General features: G+C 37.7%; 1 protein-coding gene across 1 annotated transcript in view; it reads left to right on the top strand.

Moving 5' to 3' along the window:
• Positions 1-27,938, top strand: part of LOC139728347 (uncharacterized) — a 57,292-nt gene that overhangs the window by 24,958 nt on the left and 4,396 nt on the right. The window contains exons 2-4 of the mRNA XM_071639292.1: positions 10,709-10,985; positions 20,364-20,489; positions 24,000-24,132. Coding sequence (XP_071495393.1) covers positions 10,709-10,985; positions 20,364-20,489; positions 24,000-24,132 — 536 coding nt within the window. The remainder of the gene's footprint in view (positions 1-10,708; positions 10,986-20,363; positions 20,490-23,999; positions 24,133-27,938) is intronic.

The raw sequence follows: 27,938 nt of genomic DNA, 5'->3' as shown, positions 1-27,938 counted from the left end.
AAAAATATTGCTCTTATATTTTTGTTAGCACTGCTGTACTACTGCTAATAATAGTCATGGAAAATTATGATATTGGCAATTTAAAAAAAATGAGAATATTCATAATTGTGTTTTTTTTTTCATCAGTAGTATTAGTATTAGTGTACGAACGTGTTGTCCTTGTCATATTTTCCCGGTACACGTGGTTCAGTGAGCAGTGTCCGGGCACTAGCATTGGTATTCTATATTTTTTCCCAACCGGTGTATCTCAAAATAATTACATGTATATTGTTATAGAATAGTAATTAGTATATAATTTACTCATTATTTGTCTAGCGATCCACGTCCGACAAGCTATGCTTTTTAGTGGATCACTATTTTCCATAATCGAATTTATTTTCCGCTCGCCCACGAAGTATTTATACAGTGTTTTCCTAAATATTGTACATGTTATATGTTGTTCTATAATATGTCTCGAATCTTATGCAAACGTTTGAACAATATTTCATCACATGTATACTTTGTACTATGTTTTTTGATTTTCGATGATTGGAAATAAACTATGATGAATTGAATTGATTTAGTAATAGTATTTTCCTGAAAATGTTTTAACATTTTGACATAACTGTTTGGTACATAATGTACAAAAGCAGTGCGACTTTGTTACATACATTTGAGCTTCAGGATTGTGTGTAATAGATGCACAAATTTCACACTTTAGAGGAAAAGGAAAATGATTGTATTTAATTGATACGTTCACATGATCAGAGCTTGACATATTTGTGTTTACAAGCCAAAAGGGAATGTACTTTAAGTTGACTGCTTATGTAATTCTGTGGCAGATATCGTGAATCCCATTCAAGACATCTTGGATGAGTCCTTAAAGTGGATTTACCCCTAGCATATGTGGATTCAGTAAATGCAGAAATATTAGAAGGACACATCAGTGAAATTTGAGAAAAATTGGAGAGCCAGTTCAAAAGTTTTGAAGTTTCAACACTCTGATTTTAGGGATATGGTACCAAAAAAAAAAAAGAAAGAGAATTCTACAAAATTTAATTTTGTAGGGTATACATCCCCTTTTCTTGTTACTGTGACAGTATGTTACACTACAGATAATATTATTCCCCTTACCTTCTGAAGGAGTTGAGTCATGAACTCCGTCTGTATGCTAGAAAAATTGTGATATGTCACGTGGAATTTTCTTTATACTTTTTGTTAAAACATTTCTCCGCTGTGACATCAAATATTTTTGTAGAATCATTATCTGGTGATGATGGCACATTGTCTTCATGGAAACTTTAAAAGTTCATAACGTCTGAACAAACAGGTTGATTTTCCTCAAATTTTGCTGATGTACTCCACTAATACTTGTGCATGCACTGAACCCACATATGTGTACATGGAGCCTATAAGTTATGGTATAACTTTTCCCCTTGACAAGTGTATACAAAAATGTGTATTGAAATGATGCACCACATTGTGAAAATATCACTGCAAAATAGAAAGAGAAAAAAACTTCCTGCATACTGTCATTCGGATTTTCCCTTGTATTTACTTACTCTCACTTCTTGTTTTAATAGTGTCGACCACCCAGCAGGAAGAGGGAGTCAATATCACGCAAAGCCAAGAAAATTATGTTTTTTGTCTTCTTTTTATTTATTATTGTAAGATCATTAGGGGCCCTGGAAAAGATTTAAGAGTGAACCACCAAATGAACTATTTCATATCATCCACCAGATTTCATGCTTGAATAAGAAAGCAAATGAGTAAAAAATATCTAAACAGTCAAAGGTGTCACATCATTTAACACATTGTCAGTGAGATCAGTTTTACTTGAACTTCAGACCTGACATGGATATTTCTCACTGATTGTAAAACCTTTGTTAGCCTATTCATGCAGAGCCAGTACTGGTAAATACCATTTACAACCTACATAATGTAAACCTGGGTATATGGTATACATATGTGACCCGCTACAACAAAATGATCCTAAAGTCGGGCGAGGTCGATTATTTGAAAATTGCCTGACACAATTCCCTAATCTTTCTGCTTTGCATTGATATATAACACATCTTATAAAAATAATCGGCTGCGGAGATATCGATGTTTAAAGGGGATGGCTAGTAACTGATCAGTGGGATCAGTGGGAATGCTGGAGGATGATTGTTCCAATCCTTATGGGATTCATTTAAGAGTACATTATATATCTATTGTTCTGTGAAAATTATTTGCTTCAGAATGGTCTCATATTCAAGTAATGTGCAGTTTAATGTTTCCAGGTTAGCGTCCCTGGTCAGTGACGGTGGATTAATCTGCACATTACTTGAATATGAGACCGTTCTGAAGCAAATAATTTTCACACAACAGTAGAAATATAATGTACTCTTAAATGAATCCCACAAGGATTGGAACAATCATCCTCCAGCATTCCCACTGATTCCCACTGATCAGTTACTAGCCATCCCCTTTAAAAGAGAGCATGTCGAGACGTCTGCGAAATCACTCTTTAGAGAAAAACGCCCTAGAAGTTGTCCTTGCGACGCAATCACGATCAAGGGACACGCAAGTCAGTATTCACCTCCGGACAATAGAAGGTAAGCCCTAGCAACCCCCGAAATGCTCATTCAAACACAGCGTCGGCGGTCTCCTCACCGACCAATCAGTGACCAGGATGAGGAGAAGCGGCTGGGCATAGCGCACCCCGCCAGCACGCACCAGTCGACTGGGCAGTGTGCGAGCTTCACGCTTCGGTTAGCGGCAAGCAGCAAACTGACCAATGAGATCACTCTGGTCGTTGTTGGGGGCGGAGCCTATCTGTGGCGCTCAATCCAAATGTTCGAACCAGTTTCTGCTTCCTTGAAATGCCAAAAAACATGGCCCAGAAAAACGCTATTTTTTGGACTTTCCTTTCATCATTTTGCTTCAAAATTTCGACAGATGATAGAAGACATGCCATACTCTAATAATATGTCAAATTCAGAAAATCGTAAGTTTTGACCAATTTTGATGCTCTGACTTCAAACTCGATTTTCACGGCTTCGACCGTGCGCTACTTTAGGACCATTTTGTTGTAGCGGGTCACATATGTGCTTGCCCTCAGCTTTAAAGGATGTGTACAGTTCTGGTCGAGGTGAGGATTTAACTTTTAATGTTTTGCGAGATATTCAGAAACCACTTTATTAGATGTCAAAGAGCATGCAATTCTAAAGGGTATCAAAAGTTTATTTGATGAAAATTGGTTTTGAAATAGCTGAGATATCCAAAAACAAGGTGAAACAAAGAGATCCTAATAAAAGGCCTGGCCTGTAGTCTTATTATTATCACTTTTTTGATATCTCAGCCATTTGAAAACTAATTTCCATCAAAAATTAATGAACGTTGAATCCTTCTTGATTAGCTTGCTCTTTCATATTTCATAAGAGATTTCTAAAGGAACTGTGCAGTACTGGTTGAGGTGGGGATTCATGTTTTGAACATTCCTAAGTGAGATGATGAGAAACCTCTTATGAAATATGAAAGAGTATGTAATTTTAAGAAGGATTCAACGTTTATTTGATGAAAATTGGTTTTCAAATGTCTGAGATATCCTAAAAAGTGATAATAATAAAAGGCGACAGGCCACGCCTTTTATTAGGATCTCTTTGTTTGACCTTGTTTTTGGATATCTTAGCCATTTCAAAACCGATTTTCATCAAATAAACTTTTGATACCCCTTAGAATTGCATGCTCTTTGACATCTCACAGAGTGGTGTCTGAATATCTTGCAAAACGTTAAAAGCTAAATCCTCACCTCAACCAGAACTGTACACACCCTTTAAGTCACTGTTGAATTAGAATGTCACATGTTGTTACTTTATCACAATGTTAACTTTGTCATCACAAATCAAAATGCAGTCCAACCTTCGTTATCTTGCCACGTGGTGATGGGCAGCCATCTGACATGATAAGTGATATATAAGGCCAGATATGCAAGATATGCTCAAATATGCTACTATATTCGAAGCAGGTTGTTTTTCTCAGGCAGTGATCATATTTTTTTTGTTACATTGATTATTTACATGATAATTGCATATTTTTGCCACTCACATGATATGGAAGTACACTGAAATAGAATATGAGAAAAAAAATTCCCCCTTTTGCGTGTCGCTACTTCGTTGAGTTTGCGGACTGGTAAAGATGGGCAAACCTAAGATGTCTCGATTGTCTATCCCCCTGATCAGATGGTCAAACCAGTGGCATGCTTTTACTTCTAGTGACGGTGTGTGTGGGTGATATAACTGTACTTGCTAACATGGTGATCAGCATGTTCATCCATTCCAACCTTTAGTATTTGCGAGAGAATTGCTATTATGTGCATGGTTTTGGTATGATTTTGTGCTGAGAACACATGAAAACACAAACACAATTGGGTGATCGAGTGACAACCCATTTCCGTAAGTCATAGAGAGATCCGGAAAAGTAATGGCCATGGTAAGTGAGGTTAGACCGTGGATCAGGATGTCATGTGAAAGAGAATGTAGGATGTCTTGACCAATCAGAAGAGAATCAAAAGGAAAGACTTGACAAGGTCCCCCTCCCTCCTTCCACTCCCTGTATACCAGATTATAGAATTGCAGTGTGAACGCAAATAAAATCAAATCTGCGTACAAGAGCATGCGTACCCCATAATTTTTGGCAAGTTACAGCCCAGCTGGCATGCTCTGTAAACCAGGAAGTTACTGCGTTTAATGTGTGGACGGACAAAATACAAACAAATTTGGAGACTGTTCAGCAGGGGAAAAAAAAGGTAGTGGGAGAATTATGTTGTCAAATGCCTGGGCACTTAATTGTTGGAGTGGGATTCCACGATCGGTTGGCATACAACTTTACAAGTGCTTGCCCTTGAGATCTGTTGTGCATGAGTAGAAAGCCGGAATCGAATGTTTCTATTATTATATTTTTTTTTTTGTCAGTGTGTTGAGAAGAAGTGGGTCTAGAGCTACAGATGTGCTTTGGCCGTGAGTCGAGTCACGGGGGTTCTATAGTGTTGGGACAGTTCAATAGTTAGCCCAGTGTCGGGTTGAGGAATTACCGTACCCCGTGTGTGCCGCTACAGCCAGGGACTTTGTTGATTGTTGTTGGAAGTGACTTCAGCGGTGAGCCCATACACGTGAGGGAGTGTATCACCTGTTTGTGGTGGGGATAGTCATACTAACAGGTGGATGCAGTTGGACTTGGCTTCCCTGAAAAAAACTCGCCTGAAGATAATTATTACATCGCATCGACTTTCATACCCCCAGCGGATCCTGCATTTATGTGCATTATATTGAGTCAAAAGGGAGGAGCACTATGATGCCGTGTGAGCTGTTGTCGTTGATTTGAGTGACTTTTTTTTAATGACAGCAGTGTCCAGGTATTTCAGATTTGACTCCTGTTTAGTGTAAGTAGCTTTCTCTGCCTCTATGTATCAGATTTATTCTTATTTCCTTATAGAGTTATACAGCTACTCCATCCACTTTACCTGCTTTGTTTTTGTACCATGTGGAGTTCATGTTTGCGGATGAATCAGTGTTGTGTGATGTGTCATGTAGTGGTGTACCAAAGTAGGGATCTAGGTCACAGGTTCAATCTAAAATGGCCAAGTATATTATGATGCATCGAGTTTACTACCCAGAAATCTCCTTGCTCCATTTTTCTTCCAATGAAGAAATCTTTTAATGTATATGACGACATTTAACCATAACCTCAACTGTTTCTATGGTGTGTATAACACCGCTCAATTGTCCGTTATACCTATACCTATACCCCAGTGCCTATCCATTACCGTTATATTCATTGATGGCCTGTGTGTGAAGCAACGTGAAGGTCACAAAAAAGGCTTTACTTCCCAGCTCAGGAAATCTGCCTCTCCTATTGTATTGACATGTATTGACAATCACATCCGGTGGTGTGGAAATCTCAGAACTATCCAAATGTCACCTCGATTTGTTAGTCATTAGGAAGTAGTTTTTTTTTTTTTTAATGACCAATTGTGTGTGTGTGTTGTGGGTGTGTATGAGTCGGGTAAGTGTGATAATGCAATGATGATTCTAAAATTCTCTTTGCGAATATGTTTCTTAGCATCTTCTTGGTACAAAACTCTGCTTTGAAGTAAAAGGATATCTTTATGTATGTCAAAGGCATACTTATTTATCAGATATTTTGCAACATCACAAAGGAGTTTTCGTACATTTACACTATTCAGACAAAGTTTGTTTTTCGTTGTTTTTTGCAGAGTGTTTCTCAGGACAATTGTGCCTAGAAACAAAAAATTATTTCACAGAAATGATGTGAAAAGCCTTTGATATGAGCAATCACTAGAGAATAATTTAGTGATAAGGAAAAGAGTAACTGAATGGTATTTGCTTTTCAGTTCATTTGAGAAGTACATTTGTATTATCACAAAGGCAAACCATTCTCTTCTAAATCTTTGATTTCATTTTAAGTATTTACAGAACTCTGTTGCCACCATGTGTTTTAAGTATTAATATATACATGCTTGTAGAGTACCAGAATTCAACATTGTATTCAATTCTTTAGATTATACTGAAGTTACAATGTTGTATGAGTAGAAAAGTTGTGATGAGTTTCTGGACTTAAACTGCTGTGTTTATTTGCGTTCTTTTATCGGTTTTTTTTTTTCAGTGCTGTCTATGAAGTGCTTGAATTTGATGTGATGACAGGCTGGTTCATAATATGAAAATCTTGGAAAAAGAAATACAGAAGAATACACCTTGACAGTCTGGAGTACCCATATGTATATTAAAAAAAACCCTAAATATTATATACTCTGTGACAACAACTAGTTGTAGCCCTTTTTGTGTGTGTGTCAATCAACCACTTTTTCAAAAAGTGACCCTCGTAACATCCTATGTGGAGTTTCATTTCTTGATTGAGGTTACCAAACTAGCTTTGCTTTATACACTCCCAGCCGCTGTAGACAAGGATCGCTGCAGAAGCGTGGATGCTGATTTGGCTGTTGGGCAGTGGATATAGCCGGGTGTTCGCCACATCTCTAACATAATGTTTTATGATGGGGAGACGGAGGTAAAAGAACTTTGTAGTATGCCGTGTGACTGCTTTTGCAGTATTTTAGTCACTGAATTAATCTATCTATGAGTGTTCATGCTGTGATATTCCCTGTGCATAAGGTGAAAGGTGTTACTAATCTCCAATTGCTGCATTAAATTATATTCAATAACTTCCCTGGGCCTACTGTGTTTTAAGTGAGATAAAACAAACAGTAATGAGTGATACACTGTGCAAGACAAACTATTATACATTGCCTGGAAGAAATCCTCAAATGGATTACACTTACATTAAAATACAATGTGCTTCTCTATGATTGGGTAGTGAAATTTGTAGATGTAACAATTCTGCTTTACATAGGAAAGTCATGTGCCATTTCAAAAAGTGAATTGTTCCACTGCCTCCTGCAAAGATTCCTCTTGTAAATCTTACACAATCAATGCAAATACTAATAGATAGTCTGTTTTATAAGACTAGCTAACTTGAAGGGATGTTACCTGGTGTGCCGGTTCAATACATGACTTCATAACCTAATTGTCTCCTGTTGTCATTAACCAGTCTATTAAGCCACCTGTTATGTTGAAGCTTTCTGTTTTAGTGTAATTGAAATTGTGATGTGGTTGCCTTTGATACGACTAACATTATTTAGGCGCTGGTGGGATTGTTACAGAATGTATTCTGATTTCTAAAGGCTGTCCTTTCAAATAACACAAAACAAACAAAAAAATCACGATGGTCAAAAAGAGAATCTAAAAGTTGTGAAATTGTATTTCCATGCATAAGTGTAATTCCTGTACAGTGAATAGAAATGTTTCTAGCAATAAAAGAGGTCATTTCAACAGACTTCTTTCTTTGTTTTTTTTTTGGTGAATATCATCAGCACATTATTGCGAAGAATTTTATCACCTGATTGGGTTGTCATCATATTCATTTGCCTCACTTAAATTTGAAATTGCAATAGAAGAAAAAAAAACCCCACAATAAAAGCCCTAACCCAACGAACTCTAAAAAAGATCCTGATTGTTGAAGATGCACAGCAATTTATATCACACCCCTACATTGCAAACCTGCTGCTAAACTCCCTCCATGCTGAAAACTGTGTCTGTCCTAGCTGTTCTTGTCTGCATCGTTTCTTTGTTTGCAACCATTTCAAGTCTTTTGTTGTGGTCTCTGTGTTTACTTGCATTAGATGAAACATTTTAGGAGAAACCTGTTGTTGTTGTTGTTGTTGTTTCTTTGTTTTGTTTGTAAGTGTATATGTGTGCAGTTTCCATCACTTGTATGTGTTTCATGCGCATTGTTGCAATTTTGCACAAGTTGCCGAAGTAGTCCTAGATTATGCTACCATACTTGTATATCATTACCAAGCACAAATCTCTGCACCTGTCTCAGTTTCCGGCACTCCTATACATAATGTTCCCCACTGCCGGTCTGCACTTATATGGCATATTATTAGTGTTAGGAGAATTGAGGCAAGCACTGCATATCAAATTGGAAGATCTGTGAATGTGGTAAGGGAAGTGGTGTCCTGTCTGGCAGACTACCATATCTTTTGCTGACACAATTGGTCGGTCGAAAAATGATTTGCTTGCTCAATCAAAGCACTCATTCTTTGTCTCATTCCATCCAAAACTGTCCTGCTGTTGAAAATATTTTGCTGTCATGTCAAATGAACAGTCTATGAATTCATGGAATAATCATTCCATGGTCATCCTGTATCGGTATTGAAAATGTAGATGGTGAAGGCTGTTATTACTTTGTGTCTGTATTGGTATGAAAATATAGGTGGTGCTTGCTGTTATTTATCCGTATCTGTAATCATTATTATTTCTATCATATTATGTATGTATATATTAATCAATATTATCATTACTATTATTCCTATATCCATTGCTACCATTCTTATTATCTTTTTCGTCATCACTATTTTCAATTTTGACATTGAATGTTACGATGATAATAAAGTTTAAGAGTACAAATCCCTCTCAGATGTTCATATTGACAATGGGTGCCTTGCAGTTTCACAGATTTTCTTGCCCTTTTATGGCCAAATACCACACATTATGGTTTACTTGGTTTCAGAAGATAGATCATGCTGCAACTCTGACATTTTAAATTGAAATGAGTGGATTTTGGTAAAAATGTGTCTAAAGTTGAGCTTTACGGATTATGCAGAAGTAGGTCGGGCAAAAAAAACCCCATACAAACTAACCAAAAAACAAACAAAAGCAAAACAACAACAAAAATAAACAAAACAAGGACCTAATGTGACATTCAGCGTTCAAAGGGATCGCATAGTCTTGGTTGAGACCCAACTTCAGGTTTCTAACATTTTTGGTGAGATAATGAGAAACCTCTCAAATGAAATATGAAAGAGCATGTAATTCCAAGAGGAATTCAACGTGTATTTGATGAAAATTGGTTGTGAAATGACCAAGATATCCAAAACAGAACAATCCTAATAAAACGTGAGACCCACCTTTTATTACAATCACTTTGTTTTACTTTGTTTTTGGATTCTCAGCCATTCCAAAACCAATTTTTTATCAAATAAACTTTGAATTCCTTAAATGGTATGCTCTGTACTATTTCATAAGTGGTTTCTTGGTATCTTGCAAAAAGTTAAAAGCCCAATCCACATCTCCACCAATACTAAACCATCCCTTTAAGCTTTAAATGAAAAACATAATGTATGGGCCCTCTTGCAGGTAAATGTGTGCGCTTATTTCTAGTTGAATATTACAGTTTATTATTCATTTTTTGAGAACCCTCAATTCTTTCTGCATAAGAAATATTGGTGTTAAAAATATTTGCTTAGTGGTATTACAAGGGAATTCAGAGCTAAGATCTTGAGTGTGAACAGACTAAAAGGAATGTTCAGACAAACCTTCCGGAGAATGGATGTATTTCATGTATTAATACTATAATAGCACTTTAAAAAGTACTTTGCTGTTTGACTCCTGATTTTCTTGTTAATTGTTAATGTCTGTGATCGACTAACCAGAGTCAATGTCCTGTTCGTCCTTGTAGACCCCAGAATGTGATGTCACTTAAAGCAAAAGTATGTCTCATCAGCAGGAGATGAGTCTGTCATCTAATCTGTCTCTACCTGGGTTGAGGCCATGAGTTACACCCGCCTTTACATACCCCCCCCCCCCACCCCTATCCCAACTCACAATCCCAAGATAACCAATCAGAGCATCCCTGAAGGATCGACCTTGTGATTAATGCGTTGCTTTGATCTTTGGGCATGAGACAGCTGTAGCTCTGTCACATCCATGTCTTTTGTTTTTCTCAATATCGATAGTGTAAGCTTTCCACAGTGATTGAGGTAAGTAGTCAGACAAGTCTTATAAATTTTTTGCACATCTTCTCTTTGGGCATTGTTATGGGTGAGGCTTATCAATTGTAAAGAGGAAAAAAAAACCGATATGGATGGCTGTGTAAGAGTTTTATTATTTCATGTTGGCCATCAGTGTCCTGAACACCTTTAAATCAAGGTGTTCTGCCATACTGCAAGAAGAAAGAGATAGTGTGGACATTTTTCCTCTTCTGAATGACTGTGCAAACATTTGCAGAGGAGTCAATATATTCTATCTAAGTAATGTATTGCTTCCAGATGGAATGTTGGGGTTCCTCTCACAGGTATGTCACTTTGCCATCCACTCCACTATCTCAGCAGAACGACATCCATGTCTCGAACCGGAGGATGACGGACCGCGTCATCCACATCCAGGATGAGGATGTGCTCCACCGGGGCTGGCTCAAGAAGCAGGGCGGGGCCTTCCGCTCCTGGCAGCGGCGCTACTTCAAGGTGGCCAACGACTTCATGTACTACTATGCCAAGGAGGACGACACACGGGTGCTGGGGTACATCCCGCTGCGGGGCAACATCCTCAAGAAGCACAGCCACAGCCCCGAGGAGCCGGGCAAGTACCTCTTCGAGATTCTGCCAGGTAAGAAGCCGGTGGGCCGCCTGTTCTCCTCCTCATGTAGTTTTTCTCTTTCTGGCAAGATTCTCCAAATTATCTTGAAGTATTCACCAGAGATTGGGTGACATTCAAATTCAAATTCAAATTCAGGATCAAGCTACAATTTACCATCAGATATAGCATCGATTGTGAGGAATTAGGAAGAGAAGTCTTGGATTTCTGAGAGTTTTTGGAGTACAATGTACTTTTCAGTTTTCTGTTAAAACTGTATTCATTGAGTTTTGAAAAGAAGCCCCTAGGACTTGTCGAATGGTGGATTGGCTTAGTAAGAATTCTTTGTATGATGTCAGTAATGTCAGGATTTGAACAAGAATAGCATGGGTGTAAAAATCAAACGATGTTTGCATTTAAACTGTCATTTTTAAACCCGTAAGTAGTTTCCGGCATTAAGTTGTTGAGCTCTTGGCATTATACGTACTAATAACTGATAGTGACCTGCCAGTATATCCCCACTCACGTACCATTAAAGCACAGAATCCAAACAGAACGCTGACATGTGTGCTGGTCCTGGCATGACAGATGTGAGCATTACTTCAAAGGCAGGAAACACTTTATTTCCTTCTGTTCATATCTGTGGGATCATGCCTTCATTATACGCCAGCAGTACTACAGTCCCATAGCTTCCTGTTCATCTGAAGTTTAATACGTGTATAGCAATAGAGAGTCACACAGAAGACAATGCTGGTGAAGAAAGGCTTCTCGACACGTTGGAGCCATGCTAGAATTTTGATTGACAGACTTCATTCCACTTTGGAATTCTGTGTGCAGGTAGCTAAAATTAAACATGCAGTGTTGATAGAATTATTTTACGCACACTAATTTGCCATAAGTATGTCATCATAAGGCATGCATACACTTGCACCTCTTGATTATACTTCATTCATTATCACTTTTTATTTCAATTTGTCCTCAAAAAGAAAAGAAAAGATACATGTTCATTATCATATATCATGTCATGGGAAAAGCAAGGTTAGAAGTAGCACAAGTGTTCATTACAGATCTGCTTTCTCTGAATATCTTCTATGTATTTATTTCAGTTTCATAGGTTCAGTATTGACAGGCCTTTTTAAGACATCGTTCAAACATCTGAATGAATAGATATCAGCTTTTGTATCAAATGTGCGGTGATATCGATATAAGAATTATTTTGGTTTCAGTTAATGTCATTTTGGGAGAGATACTCTATTTTGTATCACTTTACATCTGGTGTATATCAAACTTCTAACTTGATGGCTGTGACAAATACCCTTTAGACAAAGAGAAGGTGAAAGGGGAAAATAAAGAATAGAGATTACTGCATTAAGTTTAAAGAGGCTGATTTCAATCTTCGTCAAGTCTTCCTGTTCAAATGGACACAAGGTCATATGATCAGTAAGCAGCTTACTGCAGTAGAGCCTGATTGATGTCACACAAGGAAATTTTCTTTATGGGTATCTCCTGGTTTCCTCGCCGCAGCAACAGCATCCGTTGGGATAAGTCAAAGTAAATATTGTCACTGGAGGAGCGAAAAGAAGTTTGAACTCTAAGGACACTGCGCAGTATCAATTCCTCTTCTGGTCCTCAGCCTGATTTCTTTAAAGGAGACCTCTGGATCATTTTCAGACTCTTAGATTTGAACAACTATAAATCAGTTATACTTTGAGAATTTATAGTGATTGAGATGCAGAATAATGATCTTTTTAAAATTCATAACAAATTGCAACGAACAAGGATGATGACGTGGCAGCCTCACCAGAAGAATGCATGAGTTGAGGCTCAAGGAAACAGATTAAAAGAAGATGGCATGCATACTTTCTACACAGGTGAACTTATTACACTGAAATTATTACACTGTTACATCTCTGAAATATGTGAGCCTTCTATGTCATCATCATTTTTCAGTGCAATCTGTTTCAGGTTTTTCAGAGTACTGGTTTAAATGCAACAAATCTGTACGTGGAGCTGTCAAGTTATGTTCTACATGATGTGAAATTATGAAAATCGTCTGGAATGTCCCTGTAGAACTCTACAGCTTGGCGTGACTCACCAGTACTCGCTGCATTTTCTCAATTTGAGAGGAACTTTTGTGCTACGAGTCATTCAGCATCAGCTAAGCACACCAAAGCATAGAGAGTGAGGGATAATGTTATAAGCTGCACATTGTAGGTCATTGGACTTGCACCCTGAAGACCCTAGGTCCAAGCCCAGGTCCAAGCCCTCACTTGTTGTAGAATGAAGAGCTGCAAGGATTAACCCCTTTTTTTTGGGGGGGGGGGGGGGGGGGGGGGGGATGGGAGGGTGGCTACGCAGTGGTAAAGAGGAGAGATAGAGGAGTTGTGGGAGAGTCCAAGTATGAGCACTTTATATTTCCTTTGTGCTTTAAAGCCACTGTTTACTATTGACAGCAGTGATAAAAGTTCGAATAAGCACATTTGATGCACATAGTTAGTTTAGTTGTATCGCAAAGCATCCTACTGTCCAAAAATTTTGCGTTAAAACTACAAATATTAAAAGGGATATCGCTAATTTTCCTATAAACCATCACGGTGACTGCTTCATCTAGTGATGGATTTTACAAATAGTAAAACTATTGTTTACATTTTAGATATTCAACAATACCAATATTACCTAACAGTGATTATACTGATTAACATTTTCATGTTGGCTATTTTTATCCCTAACTCACATTTTAGAGCTATTTTGAAGCACTAAAGCTGTTTTTTTTTTCATCTGCAAATGATAGCAAGAGGCTTTATTAGTTGCAATACAACTGTTACGGAAGCTTAATAATACTTACGGTAAGTAGGAGACACCAACCTGTTTGGTTTGCAGACACAAGAACTTTGACACATTTTAAAGAAATGGTACTCTCTTCTCTATCTCTTTTTTTTTTTGGGGGGGGGGGGGTCAGCGAATGACTACAATAATAACAGACTAACCCACAGCCTCCCTCCTTCCTTCCCGGTCCATGCTTCAAGAGGTCACTTTAAATTTTGTCACACTGGTCTCATGATTATTTTGGCTCCCTAGGTATATTATCACTGATGGTCACATTTCCTGCTCTTCCCTTAAAATTTTTTGCCCTTTCCACAGACATAGGCTTGTATCTTCTTTGCACCATTGCTAATTATAGAAACTGGACAAATTTTCACATGCAGCCTCTTCAATCTGCTTCTTCCTCTGGTTTGTTTTATCTTTTTTTTTGTCCCTCCAGATCCCTGGAATTCTATCGGTAACAGTGAGTGAATATTGCTTTTGTGTGAAGTAATCAGTATATCTGAAAGATGTGTATCTGCCAAATCAACCAACTTTATTTTTTTTATTCAATTCAAAAGAATACAACACTTTAACCAATACCTGCTGTGAAGCTTAATTCATTTTGCTTTTGTTGTCTTCTCATTTGTATCCTGTATAAAATCCACCTTTCTGCTCCTGTCGTCCAACCCCTAGATTGACATTTTAGCATGATGATGTGTCTTCAAGTCAGTTCATTTTAATTAGATTCATATCTTATTTTCATTCTTTGACAAAAACGTAGCATACACTTATTTTTGTAACAAAGGAATAATGTAGATGATACATTGTGGGAATAACAAAATATAGAACAATAGGGAAATATTACTATAGCTCAACATTGTGATAAATCATCAAAGTAAACAATAGGCCTATGTAAACTAATGTGCAAAAAAATGGAGGGACCCACAGAAAAGACAATGCTTGTAATATATGGGCCCCACTGAGAATTAGAAAAAAAAAACTAAATACAAAATTAGGTTTGTAAGCTTACCAAGGAGACATGACTGACAACAGGACAAAATGAGACAAGATTGACATGACATTGTATGAGATAACAGAAGAGACGAGCAGATATGACGGAGACAGAGACCTGCAGAAGTATATCAAAATAAAGTTGTGCAGCCTGAAAAGGAAAAGGAAAATCAAGGATTTGAAATGTGTAAATGACTCGCAGTGAGACAAAGCCAGACAATAGCAGTTAATAACTGCACTTGGATTACAGTAGCAATAAGATATGAGGCAGTGTAAATTTGCAATTGAATGATGATAACCTATAGGCAAATTTGAATCTGTGGCATCGTAAGATTGTGAGAGAAGAAGCTTTAACCCGTTGAGGAAGACTCCCGAGTATACTCCGGCAAGTGTCTAAGGGAAATGCATCTTGTAGTCAGTCCTAAATGGGTTAATCTCCTTTTAAATGAATATATGGAAGGAGCGATTCTGAATATAAATTGTTATTCTGTGGGATTCCAAAATATGGATGAGTATAAATAAATGTGCTATGACCTAATAATATTTGTTGGAAAAGTAAGTGGAAGTCATTGGAATGCCATGTGAGAAATTTAAATATGACATGATTGATTTTGGGGGAACATTTAATAAAAAATTGGGCTGGAGTGCATTATTGTTTTACATATAAATTGTCCCATATTAAATAGACACAAATTTTCAATCTGTTACAGTAACTTTGTAATGAATACTCTGCATTTCCTGCAGATTTGTATGCAAATGATCAATATGGATCAGAACAAATTGATGTCCAATCATTGGATATGATTCCAATTATATATATATATATATAATTATATGTATATAATATATATATATATATATATATATATATATATATATATATATTTTTTTTTTTTTTTTTTTTTTTGCATTTGCAGTATGTGTTTTGATGGTTCCAAAATTGAAATTACAGTATGTCATGCAGTAAATTTATGCAGAAACATGGGGAATTATCAGAGATATTTTGGCTCTTTTGTTGAATGAACTTCATATAAACCCCCTACCAGACAGAAAGATTGTAGTATGTAGAGTACAAATAGGAGCATTCCCCCCCCCCCCCCCCCCTCTCTCTCTATGTCATGCGTACAAGCAATATTTCATATCAGACCAGGAGACCAAAACATAATAGTTCAAAATATTGTATAAATCCCAAGGCTGAACAGTGCTAATTATCCAGAAGAAACTCATACTTTTGTCATTATCCATTTTTCACTTCTGGCTCATTTTGTACACTATGTCATTTGATAAGAATGTGGATGATATGTAAAGTGACTGATATTATAAATGAACATCATTTCTTGTAGTTATTCTTTTCTTCCATTTGGTTGCCAAAACTTAATCATACACTCAGTTGCTCAATGTCTGCTTGTTTTCATTTAGAACTGTGTCCCTTTTCCAATATTGTATCTCCTGTCACTTGGGACTTTCCCTTTACTGGCTGTATTTGAGAATTCATCCATGAAAGATCATCTGGCATTTCACATCGTATGATCATGAACCTACCTGTTACATGATATCTGTGTCATGGCATAACTATAAATGACATCACACTTCAAAAACAGTGTGCAATGCTTCATTTACCATTGGGAGCAGTGATTTAAAAATGTTCCAGTAATCACATTATCACATTAATCACATTAGATGAATATGTGTGCTGTAGGTCAGTTGTATCACAAAACTTTCTACCATATAAAAATTCCACAATTTTTTAAGGCCAAAAATATAAGGAGATATCACTCTTTTTCTCAATGAACCATAACTGTAGATAGTTTATAGCTATTGTTCACATTATTTAACAAGTGATTATACTGATTAACATTTTTACATTGGTTGTTTCTATCCTTAACTAACATTTTAGAACTATTTTTGAAGCACTAACGCTGGGTTTGTGTTTCATCTGTAAATGGTAAATAATGCCCTTAAGTGACAGACTTTTGATTCTGAATCCTCTGACTGCTTTTGACAAAATGACAACAAATGACTGCAGGTACTAGGAAGGAGACTATTCTGTGATTGTTTCAATCAACAAGTCCTTCCACCACACCACATTGAATGCCATGACTGTGGGCTGTTCCTGTTTCATAAAGTGTGTTTGTCACAAAGTTGCGGCTGATCCAGTCTCATTGTCCAACAACAGAAATTAGGGGTGCTCCTTATCAATGACTCAATCCATTATACTTGACAGCCCAGAACCATTACCTGATGCAGCTGATATGTTTTTGATAAAATCTGAATTGTCTTGAAACCGTGACATCACCCAAATCAGTATGTGACTGTACATGTACATCACAAAACCAACAAAAAGTTGCCCACTCCAAATTTAGGTAAGGACTCAAAATATGTGAAACGGGTCATACTAGTCAACCTTTAGTTAGTTTGTTTTATGAGAGAGCAATTCTTCTTCTACATAATTCTAAAGTTTATGATCATGAAATAAATGGGAAATTGTGTTTTTTGCAGTTTTTCTGGCACACTTTGTTGCAGAATAGAGTGATTTTGTATAATAGAAACCCTTTTATTTCTTTAATTCCTTTGCACACTCCTCATTTTCGACTCTAATAACTTTTGAAAAGAGGGTGCTACTGTGATGAAAGTTGGTATTAGAGTATGCACAATGTCAGCTTAATCTGATAATATCTTCATTGTGGTTGCCTTGGATTTTATGTCCTGGTTTTTGTTCCATTCTTTTTACAGCACACAGCGTGGTGTGAGTTAGCACTTGAATAGACCATAAGCTTCAAAGCCTCTTTTCTCAGTAAACGCTTCGCCAGGGTGTTTACATTATTTCCCAAATTAGATAGGTTAGGTTACCCATTTATACTGAGTTATACATCATTTTGGAGTTATTAGGGTCTGCTATTTCATAATCTGCTCTTAACTAAAAATCCATATCTAGTGACTTTGTGTTGGTTTTGTGGTGCAGAGTCACATACATGGCAAACTATATACTAAGTGTACTGTATGAGCTGAAATTTTTGAACATATACATGGGAATGTCCGACAAGTATCAATACAGGTAGAAAATATCTGTACAATGTATACATGCAAAAATTTCAGCTCGTACAGTATTCTTCCGAGGACAAAGACAAAAAGGAAGATTGTTGTGTGTGGTTAATACTCAATCACAAAGACTCTGTCACACAGAGAGAGAGAGTGAGAGAGAAAGAGGAAGGAGGGACAGATTTGCCATCCTGGTGTCTGCAAGTGCTGTGGAGTTATTTTTAGCTGTATTATGATTGTCAGGAAAATGACACAACTCTTCAACAGGCAGAAGTTATTACATGTAGGACTGTTTGTATTTGTGTGCATTATAGAGTGCCGATGTGTCAGATGGCTTCTCATTAGTTTGGCTGTGCACACACGTTTTTTGCATTAATTGTAATCCGTCTTTTCATTGTGTATTTTTTCTTACTTTTTTTTTTCTTGTTATTGTCATTTGTACTTTTGCAGGCCAAAGTAAAGGAAATATAGTCATTGCAATCGAACAAATATGTAATGTAAACACATCTATACCACATGTAATCATCACTTGCATTAGTTGTGAATGCCTGCAATTTATAGTACAAGTAGATAATTGATAATATTTTTCATTATGTCATTTATTTAGAGAGCTTTGAGGTCTTATGGAGTGATTGCATCTACAGATGTCAATCATATTTTTGTCAGTTTTTTTTTACATTGTATTTTGCCACATTATATTAGTTTACTTAATGTCATGTGACAATCAAATTGTGGCTTTCAAGTGACCTAAACTCTTCAAACTTTAGTAGTGGACACCTTTCATAAAATGGATGCACAGTAGAAAAAGACAAAAGAAAAAGAAATAACGACTCAGCGATGAGTGCTCATCTGCAATTTGGGAATGAAATGAATTTGGCAACTTGCTCTGTCACTATTCAGTGGCGTGTGTGTGTGTGTGTGTGTGTGTGTGAATGTATGAATTTTTATGGAAATTATCTAGGTAGCCAGTTTATTATCTGCACAGTCAGAGAACAAGAGTTTGTGCCAGTTCCAAGCAATGCCTGGTAGACGTGTGAAGCATGGCCAGCGTGTGGGCTTGAACCCCCGTGACCCAAATTGCAATTTCCTTCCGCAACTTTGGGAAGCCGCTGTGAGTCAACAGACAGCTAAACAGATAGGGGAGGGGACGGGGGATGAGGAGGGGGGGGGGTCAGGTACCCCTCCCTTTCTCTGTAAGGGTCATGATTTTTTGAATTGCTGAAGGTACTTAAAGGTTAAGTACACTTATCAGAAGGGCTCAAAATTCATATTCCACGATTTGAAATTTTCTTGCAAAATTGAAAGGGTCTACCAAGAATCTTGCCTGGCTGATGTAATTTGGCAGGATAATGAGTTGTTTTGGAGGATTTTGAGATCAAAAGTGAAATGAAAAGTAATTTAGATAGTAGTACACAACAATCATTCATGAAGTGCCCTAATACCCGTTCGGTAATGGGTGGATAGAATGTTACATGATGATCAATTGTTTGCTGGCAGTAGTATTTCCCAACAAGCTGCATGCAATTCACTTTTGCACAAAAGATTGAGTAATACTGCTTTGGTTCAATTTGTAATCAATTATAAAATATCACGTAGCAACCACGATCAGATATGCGCTCAGACTGCAATGCTGTATGCATACTGTTTGGCTTGTTTTTTTCGTGTTTCATTGTTACCCACCAAAAATTGTATAATATATCACAGCATGAACTACTTCACACATTTTTTGTAATGCATCATTATTATATGTGTGTCCATTTCTGAGCAAGATCATGTGCATTTATGTAAGCTGTAATTGCAGACAATTTGCTCATGTAGCCATATCATTGCAAACTTGTGAAGCCTTCCTCGTAAACCGACTGGAGGATATGCATTATATGATACACTAGTTGCAAATATCAGCACACTGAATTATCATAATGAATGCAGAAACTGAGTAATGGCCCTCAATTACAGTTTTGATGTGATATGATGTGAAATATTAATTGTCATTTCCTGGTCAACTGTGCTGCGTGGCATCAAAACAACAAAGGAAATGTGAGTGTAGATGAATGAGGTCTTCTTTCCTGTTTTGATTGGTGCCAGTAAATACTGGTAGTAAATGAGGTATACAGTCAATGCAGTGTGAACTGTAATGCCAAGCTTTCATTCAGAGCAGTTGTAACTATAAAGGCAGAAAAAAATAATGTTTCAGGCTTACAATAATCAAACATCTACATGAATGAATTCTTGTGTCAAGCTGTCTTTAGTGCAGCTGATTGACAATTGCCCTTCAGCCGCGTAAATAATCATATTTTTATCGTTATATATGCTGATGATCAGCAATTGTCAATCAGTTGCAATTGTAGTCAAACATGTAGCTAGCCATCTCTCTCTCACCATTCTGGCACCGACTGGCCAGATTTGTATGCCTGCTTGAGCAAGTTTTCAATCAGACATTGTATTGTAGTATTTACAAAGTATCCTCAATCTCATCTCTTTCTTTCTCCCAATACCACCACCACCACCACCACTGCCTTCTCCACCTTTACCACCCCATCCATCACCTCCTCCCAGGCAAGGCGAACCATGGACGGTTGCCAGGCAACCACGACAGCTTTCTCCTGTGGGCCACCAGCCAGGCGGAGATGGATGAGTGGATCCAGGTCATCCGCAGGGTCATGTATGGCCGGAGAGGTGGAGGTGAGAGCCACTGGGTCATGTTGACCAAAGTCCATTTATGCTCATGGCAATGCAGACCAAAGAAGGGAGTTATGGTCTTTTTTTTTTAAATGTCAGCAGGAATTGATTTCATCAGATTCAAGCAAATACAGCATGTCTAAAAAAAATTACAATCGGATTTTTGCATTGATAACTTCCAATATGATGAAAATGTCTAAATGCTACTTCAGGGTCTTAAAATACAACATCTTAGCTATATTTCACAGAAAATCCCATTCAATTTGATCAAGTGGTCACAGAGAATTGTGGATCATTGTAAAGCATGTCATGGGTCTGATTCTTCCAAGTTAAGCACTTTGATGCTCTTGGAACTGCATAATGTGTGAACACAATGGACAGAACTTGGAGGGAGGGATTCCTGACATGCTCTACAAAACATGCTGTACACTGAAGCAAATTGGATGGGGTTTGTAGCAAGATGTAGGTAAGAAGTTGCAGTTTCATACCCTGAAATTGTATTTGGATTGATTCACTATTTTCAAAGTTATCATTGTGGAGGATCCTGTTGTAATTTTTTTTTGTTTGTTGTTGTTGTTGTTGTTTTTTTTTTTTGGGGGGGGGGAGGGGGAGGACATATGGTACAAATGTAAAATTATGTTGTGCAAGGCAACCCTTTTCCATTGCAGTTCTTGGTGGACCCTCCTTAAAGATGCTGACATATAATGAAGATGCTGGTAATGATGATGATGCTGTTGCCATTGCTTTTTCAGCATTATCCCCCTTTCCGTGATGTTTTGTTTAGGGTGAAGCTTTGGAAAATAATCTACCACTACACCAAGTATATTCAATTGCCAAATGCCCCTGCCTTTCTCTAATTTCTACCCCCCCCCCCCATCTTTCTCTCCCTCTCTCTGATCTCTCTCTGACTCTGTCTTTGTCTCTCTCTTTCATCTTCTCTCTTTTATACTTGATTTTGATTGATTTTGTAAGGTAATTCTGCATTCAACATAACTTCCAAAACTGAGTAAAACATTGTGTGAGCTCTTCTTTCCAAACTGTACCTTTATGGGAGCACATGCTAGATTTAGTTTACCCTTCAGCTGAAATGATGAATGAAAGGTATGCAATTAAGATATCAAGAGTTAATCTTTGTGAAAAGAGCATGAGCTAATAGGGAACTAAAGACTTTCAATCTTAGATATGTGTGAGTAGTTTTGGCTTGGAGCATACTTTTGTTAGTGAAATCTGTCATGTACTGTAAGTGGTCCTTGGGAATGACATATACATTATGAGGTATAATGCAACTCCGTAAGATGTCATGCTCAAGGGCTACAGTTGCTTGGCTTGCCGTGAGTATGGGCTCACAGCCAGAGTTACCATATGATGGAATGACTCACGAGTCCCCATAGACAGCAATGCAATGTTCACCACACACACATGATTTGGCTACTTCCCACCTTGTTCCACAAAGGAAGAAACATCGCATACCTGCCAAGGTCGCTTTCATGTTTTAGCCCAGACAGGTAAAGGGAGCTTCAGACTCTCCTAAATACTAGGTCTCTCTACATCATCGGTAGCCTCCATCCAAGGCTGAAGTAGTCTTTTGTGGACCTGTATCTGTACAAACTTTTTTTTTGGGTGTGTGAAGGGTGAATCACAATTTCTGTATGATGCACTTCAGATTCTGATCTAGATTTGAGCTTTTACGATGTGCAGGTTTCATAAGATACATGAGTTTGTTCTTACATTCATTCAAGAAAAGGCATCAGATGTTACAAAGATACTTGTAGACATGCACCTGGTAACTGTATTTGCAAAATTTGAAATCTGGTATGTTGTAAAACAGAGCTTCTTGAATTTAATATTAGTCAGGAGACAATGCGTACGTCGTTTATAATCCTCTATTTGGTCAGTATTTGGTATATAGCAACCATAGAATAGGTCATGGGCAGTGTGAAATCCCAAGACGAGGTGACTCAGGAAAGTGTCTGACTCCACTTTACAGGGCCTCTGTCTCTGTTTCCAGCTACTGCACCCCCCCCCCTCCATATATTTTTTTTCTCTATTTCTCATGTTTTTGACTCCTCCTTCATTTCTCCTTTCTCTCCATTTGGGCTTATTTTTCCCCTTTTCTCTGTTTGTTTCTCCTCCCCCTTTCTCTCCCCCTCCCCTATTTCTCACCCTTTCTTCTTTTCCCTAAGGCTTTCTTTCACCCTTTTCTCTGAAAATCTGTCCTCCTCCCCCCCTCCTCTTCCCCCTCCCCCTCCTCCTCCCCTTGTCTGCATTTATCATCCCTTTGTCCCTTTGCCTCCTAACCCCCCTTGTCTCCATCTCTGTGGGGTGACAGGAAAACCGCTCGTCACTTCCTTGATTGGGTCTGTCGGAGAAATGTAGACCCTCATGAGCTCAGGGAAGCCCATTCCCTGTGTGCTGCCAGGAATGTTCATCCACGTTAATTCATTACCTACATTCCTGAACTCAATAGAGTACAATGTATGTAGAGACTTTAACGATCTGAATGGGAGTGAGTTAATACCAGGTTTGAATGATGATGATGCAGTGCATTCAGTTAGATGGCATTGGAAGCTGGTTTTGAAGTATTTTTTGACATTACTACAAAGGAAATGTACATTGTATGGAGTACTGAAGCGATGATGTCATAGTCTTTTGTTTGAGCATGGTTGGTAACTATTGTGTTCACAAATATTTGGGCAACATAAGATTGGTTAGGACCAGTTTCCATGGTGATAAATGGCTATTTATCATCCCTTTGTCCATTTGCCTCCTCACCCCCCTTGTCTCCATCTCTGTGGGGTGACAGGAAAACCATTCGTCACTTCCTTGATTGGGTCTGTCGGAGAAATGTAGACCCTCATGAACTCAGGGAAGCCCAGGAAACCCATTCCCTGTGTGCTGCCAGGAGTGCTCATCTACGTTAATTCATTACCTGCATTCCTGAATTCAATAGAGTACAATGTATGTAGAGACTTTTAACGATCTGAATGGGAGTGAGTTAATACCAGGTTTGAATGATGATGATGCAGTGCATTCAGTTAGATGGCATTGGAAGCTGGTTTTGAAGTATTTTTTGACATTACTACAAAGGAAATGTACATTGTATGGAGTACTGAAGCGATGATGTCATAGTCTTTTGTTTGAGCATGGTTGGCAACTATTGTGTTCACAAATATTTGGGCAACATAAGATTGCTTAGGACCAGTTTCCATGGTAATAAATGGCTATGACATCACACTTTCGTACACTCTATCCATTTAGTAAAGTTTAGGTTTGCAATTCTTCAACTTGGACAAGTTGTATTCATAAAATATTACATAGGAAGTGAAATTATACTAATTGGAAGTATCAAAATTCCCCTTCTTGTGCATTCACTACCAATTTCCATCAAACAGCTCTGAATTGCAGTTGTATAAAACTTATAGTTTCTCATTATTAGGAGCTCAGTCTCTTAATATTTGCATATACAATAAAAGCAAGATTCATTCGTGCAGTTTTGAATCTTCTCGCCACTAGGAATCTTTGGGCAGAGCCTCCTGGACACAATCACCAACGAGAGTCACACGACGACGCGGCAGATTCCCTCCATCGTAGAGCAGTGTGTTACCTTCATCAAGAAGCATGGCCTGATGGAGGAGGGCATCTTCAGGTACTCTACATGATCAACCAGGATTTTTTGAGGCACAATTGTCACTGAGAATCATACAATAAGTTCCAAAACAAAGTTTGTCCGACTGTAGCACTTGAAAGCAGAGTGCTACTTGCATATATCATACACATGCATGCATATTGTATGCACACAGACCTGCATACATACAAACATACAAACATACATACATTGTACATACCTACATACATACATAGGGCTATATGCATATATGCATGCAATCATATACATGGTACATAAAAATCCTTCCTTTCAGTGAAATAGATTTGCCTCTGGTGTGCCTTATGACTGAGGGCATTATAAATGGACCAAGTTTGCTTTGTTTTGTCCATTTTTTTTTAATCAGTCCTTCCCAGGGAAAATGAGCAAAACATGAACATTCATGTATCAGGGTTTCCCTGTGCAACAAAGAACTATTCAGAAACTTTTTTTGGCTGTCAAGTTTACAATTAGATTTCACATTACTAATTTCCATGTGCATGGTATGAATACTAATATATATGTAGAAGTTTTGAATGAGAATCATACAACATTACAGATGTGATAGAGATATAGTATTTTCAAAAGTAAAACATTTGAACTTGTCCAAATAGTCATATTGAGCTCATACATGTCGTTTTCATGGCATGCTAAATTCTTGCTTAAATTGCATTATCCATTCCAGGGGTAGAAAAACAAAATGCTGTGAAGGAATGATGACCTTCCCATTGTGTGATATCTGCTGTTGCAGTATATTCGCTACCTAGCATTGCGTGTCGTTTATGTGATGCTGGCATTAACACATCTGATCATCAGTGAAATCAATCCAGAGTGTCGAGCAATAACTATCTGGATGAGCCAAAACGAGTAGCTAGAACATACATTGTTGTTGTTCATCAGAGCAAGTGTTTGCACATTGCTAATGCCTATATTTAGCATACCTGCTGCTTACTCAGTTGACACGGGCTCCACTAGCATTCGTTGAGGTTGTCTAGTCTTCATGCTGCTCTGTATACTCGTTGCTACCCGGGCTGGGAGTGCAAAACACGGTACCTACCATGTAGGGTTCCTGTAAAACCTGTTCCAATTTGCAGCATGACACAACAGGATGATCGTCCAAGAAAATGATAGCAATCTGTAGTTGTTGGTTGTTTTTCTTCAAAAAAAAAGAGAGAAAGCGAAAGAGGGGAAAAATGTGATTCACGTGTTTAAAGAGACAGTCTTGAAAGGTTGATTATGCATGAATGCATGAAGCTCCTGAAATTTTAGTTTTAGTACCACAAAGAATGGAATGATAAGGCAAGGGTCTGTTTAGAGGGGGATCATTTGATACAGCAGTTGTACAAAGTATGAAGTATAGCTTCTATCAAGTACAGATTGAGTGCACACAGGGTTGAGGGAGCATATGGCATCTACTCAAAATGGAATGAGTAGAAAGGTTGGTTGTTGCTGTTTTTTAAGTAGCTTATGGATTTGAGGTGGATTGAATGTTCATTTGTCTAGGAGGTTGTTATTAGGTTATCATATGCTGTGAATCACAGTCTTAATACTCATTTATTGAAATGAACATGCAATCGATGAGAAGGGAATTGGAAACAATGTGAAGTGAATAAGTGAGATTTTAACCACATATATTCCATATTGGTTGATGCACACATTTCCTTTTTTTTCTGTGTTGTTATTGTTTCCCAGTGAACAGGAGGCATTGATGCTCAACTTGAATGTAACTGTAACAGTTGCTCCCGAAACAAAAGTTAAATTTACTGCAACTGATGAATATAAAAAAAAGTCAAAATATTGTGCAATTTATAGATTGTGTTAGAGGGAAGATAACAAGAGCTCACTCAATCAGCTAGATTCCATGGTGAAGACAAAAGACTTTCTCTGTTTTTAGGACCCCTTGAGTCAGTGGCAGACAATAAGATTGGCTGGTTAATTGCTTGGAACAGTGGCCAGATAGCTTGACTTAATTATCTTGACTTGTCAGTAAGGGGAAGCGGCAGGGCTCTCCTCGTGTCCCAAAGATAGCACAGGGCAACTGGCTTTGCCAAAAAAAGGATCCCAACCTTGACACCTCTTAAAGAGAGAGAAAAGATTTGCTCTGGCAGACTCGTGGTGTGTAGTATTCAGATGAAAAAGAAAAAAGGGGGAAAAAAAAGTCTGAAGAGACAGGAAAGCTAGGGCTCGCTGTCGTTTCCGTCTTTAGCGAGTTCTGCAGAATGGCTGTTTATGCTTTTTAAAGAAGGTTTAAATTTATGATTCCATTCTGGTCAAGTGTCATCTCCCTACTTGTAGGATAAAGTAACATCACATGATTACTTTCTTCCTGATGTTTCCTAACCCTTTGAGTCCCAGGGTAAGTTTCCTGCAGGAATTTTTTTTTTTTTAATTGTGGTCTTGCAAATTGGCAACTCTGAATTTTACAGCTTATTTCATATTATAGTGAGATTAAATGAAATTTGTTAATTTCATTGACAATGGGAAAACAATACAATTTGAGACGTAAGCATTGAATCTATTTCTCCTGGAATTTGTTGCCAAATGAGGGATCAGTTATAAATGTAACAAATTAGAGGCTTTTGATTATTCTTCAAGTGAAAGAGCAGCAATAGTTTATGTCCTAAACAAGACTCAAATGAAAGAGGTTTAGGTAAATCATATTTTACCTCATAAACTATGACTGGTGATTTATTGAAAAAAAAAACTTTTTATAAAGAGATACATCAAAAAATACTTGGATTTTTTTTTATTGGATAAGTTAAGAGTAAGCATTGCAAGGGTAGGCAGACTTATTAGAGAAGTGTGTGTAAGGTGAAATGAGAAGGGACAAGTGGAGATTAGGATATAATTCAAGTGATTATTTCCTGTAAGCATGGCATCTACTTGTTGGCTCTACATGCTTCAAGAAATATCAACCCTGTGCGTATGGCAACCTCGTGAATGTGATACAAGGCGTAGGGGAATTTTAGAATCTCCTTGGATTGGTTTTACAGAGTTGGCTCTGGCCATTTCATACAGAGAGGTTCACATTGTCCAGGCTTATATCCTCTCTACTAGAATGAGATGATCTAGACAGTTTAGCCAGTGTATAAAAGATTGTGTTGACGACTCTGCCATGATCTAAAAGTGGACGGAAAAGCAGCTGTCGGTTTATCAGTGCTGAGCAACACTCACCTGTGTAGTTTTGTTCTGTTTATCTAGATCAAACATCACAAGGGCTAGAGTTCCTCTTTTAAAGTTGATAAAGTCTTCATTCCAAACAAGTTTTGGTGCATTTTGTCATTGACCCAGGTGTGATATGCCTACGCAGTGAGTTTGCATCTTCATCCACATAGAACTCATATTCCACATGCTTTCCTTCAATCCTGTGCATGTGTTTGTGTGATTCGTATGCAACTTTGTTGCACTGATATCTGTGTATGTGATGTATTTTACATGTTGCAGTATGATAGTGCATATCCCTGATGAGAAAATTTCACTCAGAAAGCATATTAGATATAATTAACAAGAAAATAAATGGTAGCATTGAAACAATACATTTCAACAGTTGCCATCGAGACGAGTACCGTTGTGTAGAATCAATGTTGTGTTCAGAACCAGCATAATGAAAGGATTAAAAAAAGAAGATATAGACAAAACAATCAATGATAGTAATAAAGCACATGTATACATTTTAACAGTTGTCATTGAAATGTGTGGAGTCTTGTAGAATCAATGAGCAAAATGATGACATTTCCTGCCATCAACCAAAAAAGTTGTGTGCAGAACCAGCGAATAGATATTGTTGTAGGAATTAACATATTGTAGAA

Source organism: Diadema antillarum, unplaced genomic scaffold (assembly GCF_040938485.1).
Source record: "Diadema antillarum isolate AM-2024a unplaced genomic scaffold, OU_Dant_1.0 seq00000173_RagTag, whole genome shotgun sequence".
Classification (NCBI taxonomy): Eukaryota; Metazoa; Echinodermata; class Echinoidea; order Diadematoida; family Diadematidae; genus Diadema; species Diadema antillarum.
The sequence above is the reverse complement of the archived record's forward strand: the minus strand, read 5'-3'. Positions and strand labels throughout refer to the sequence as shown.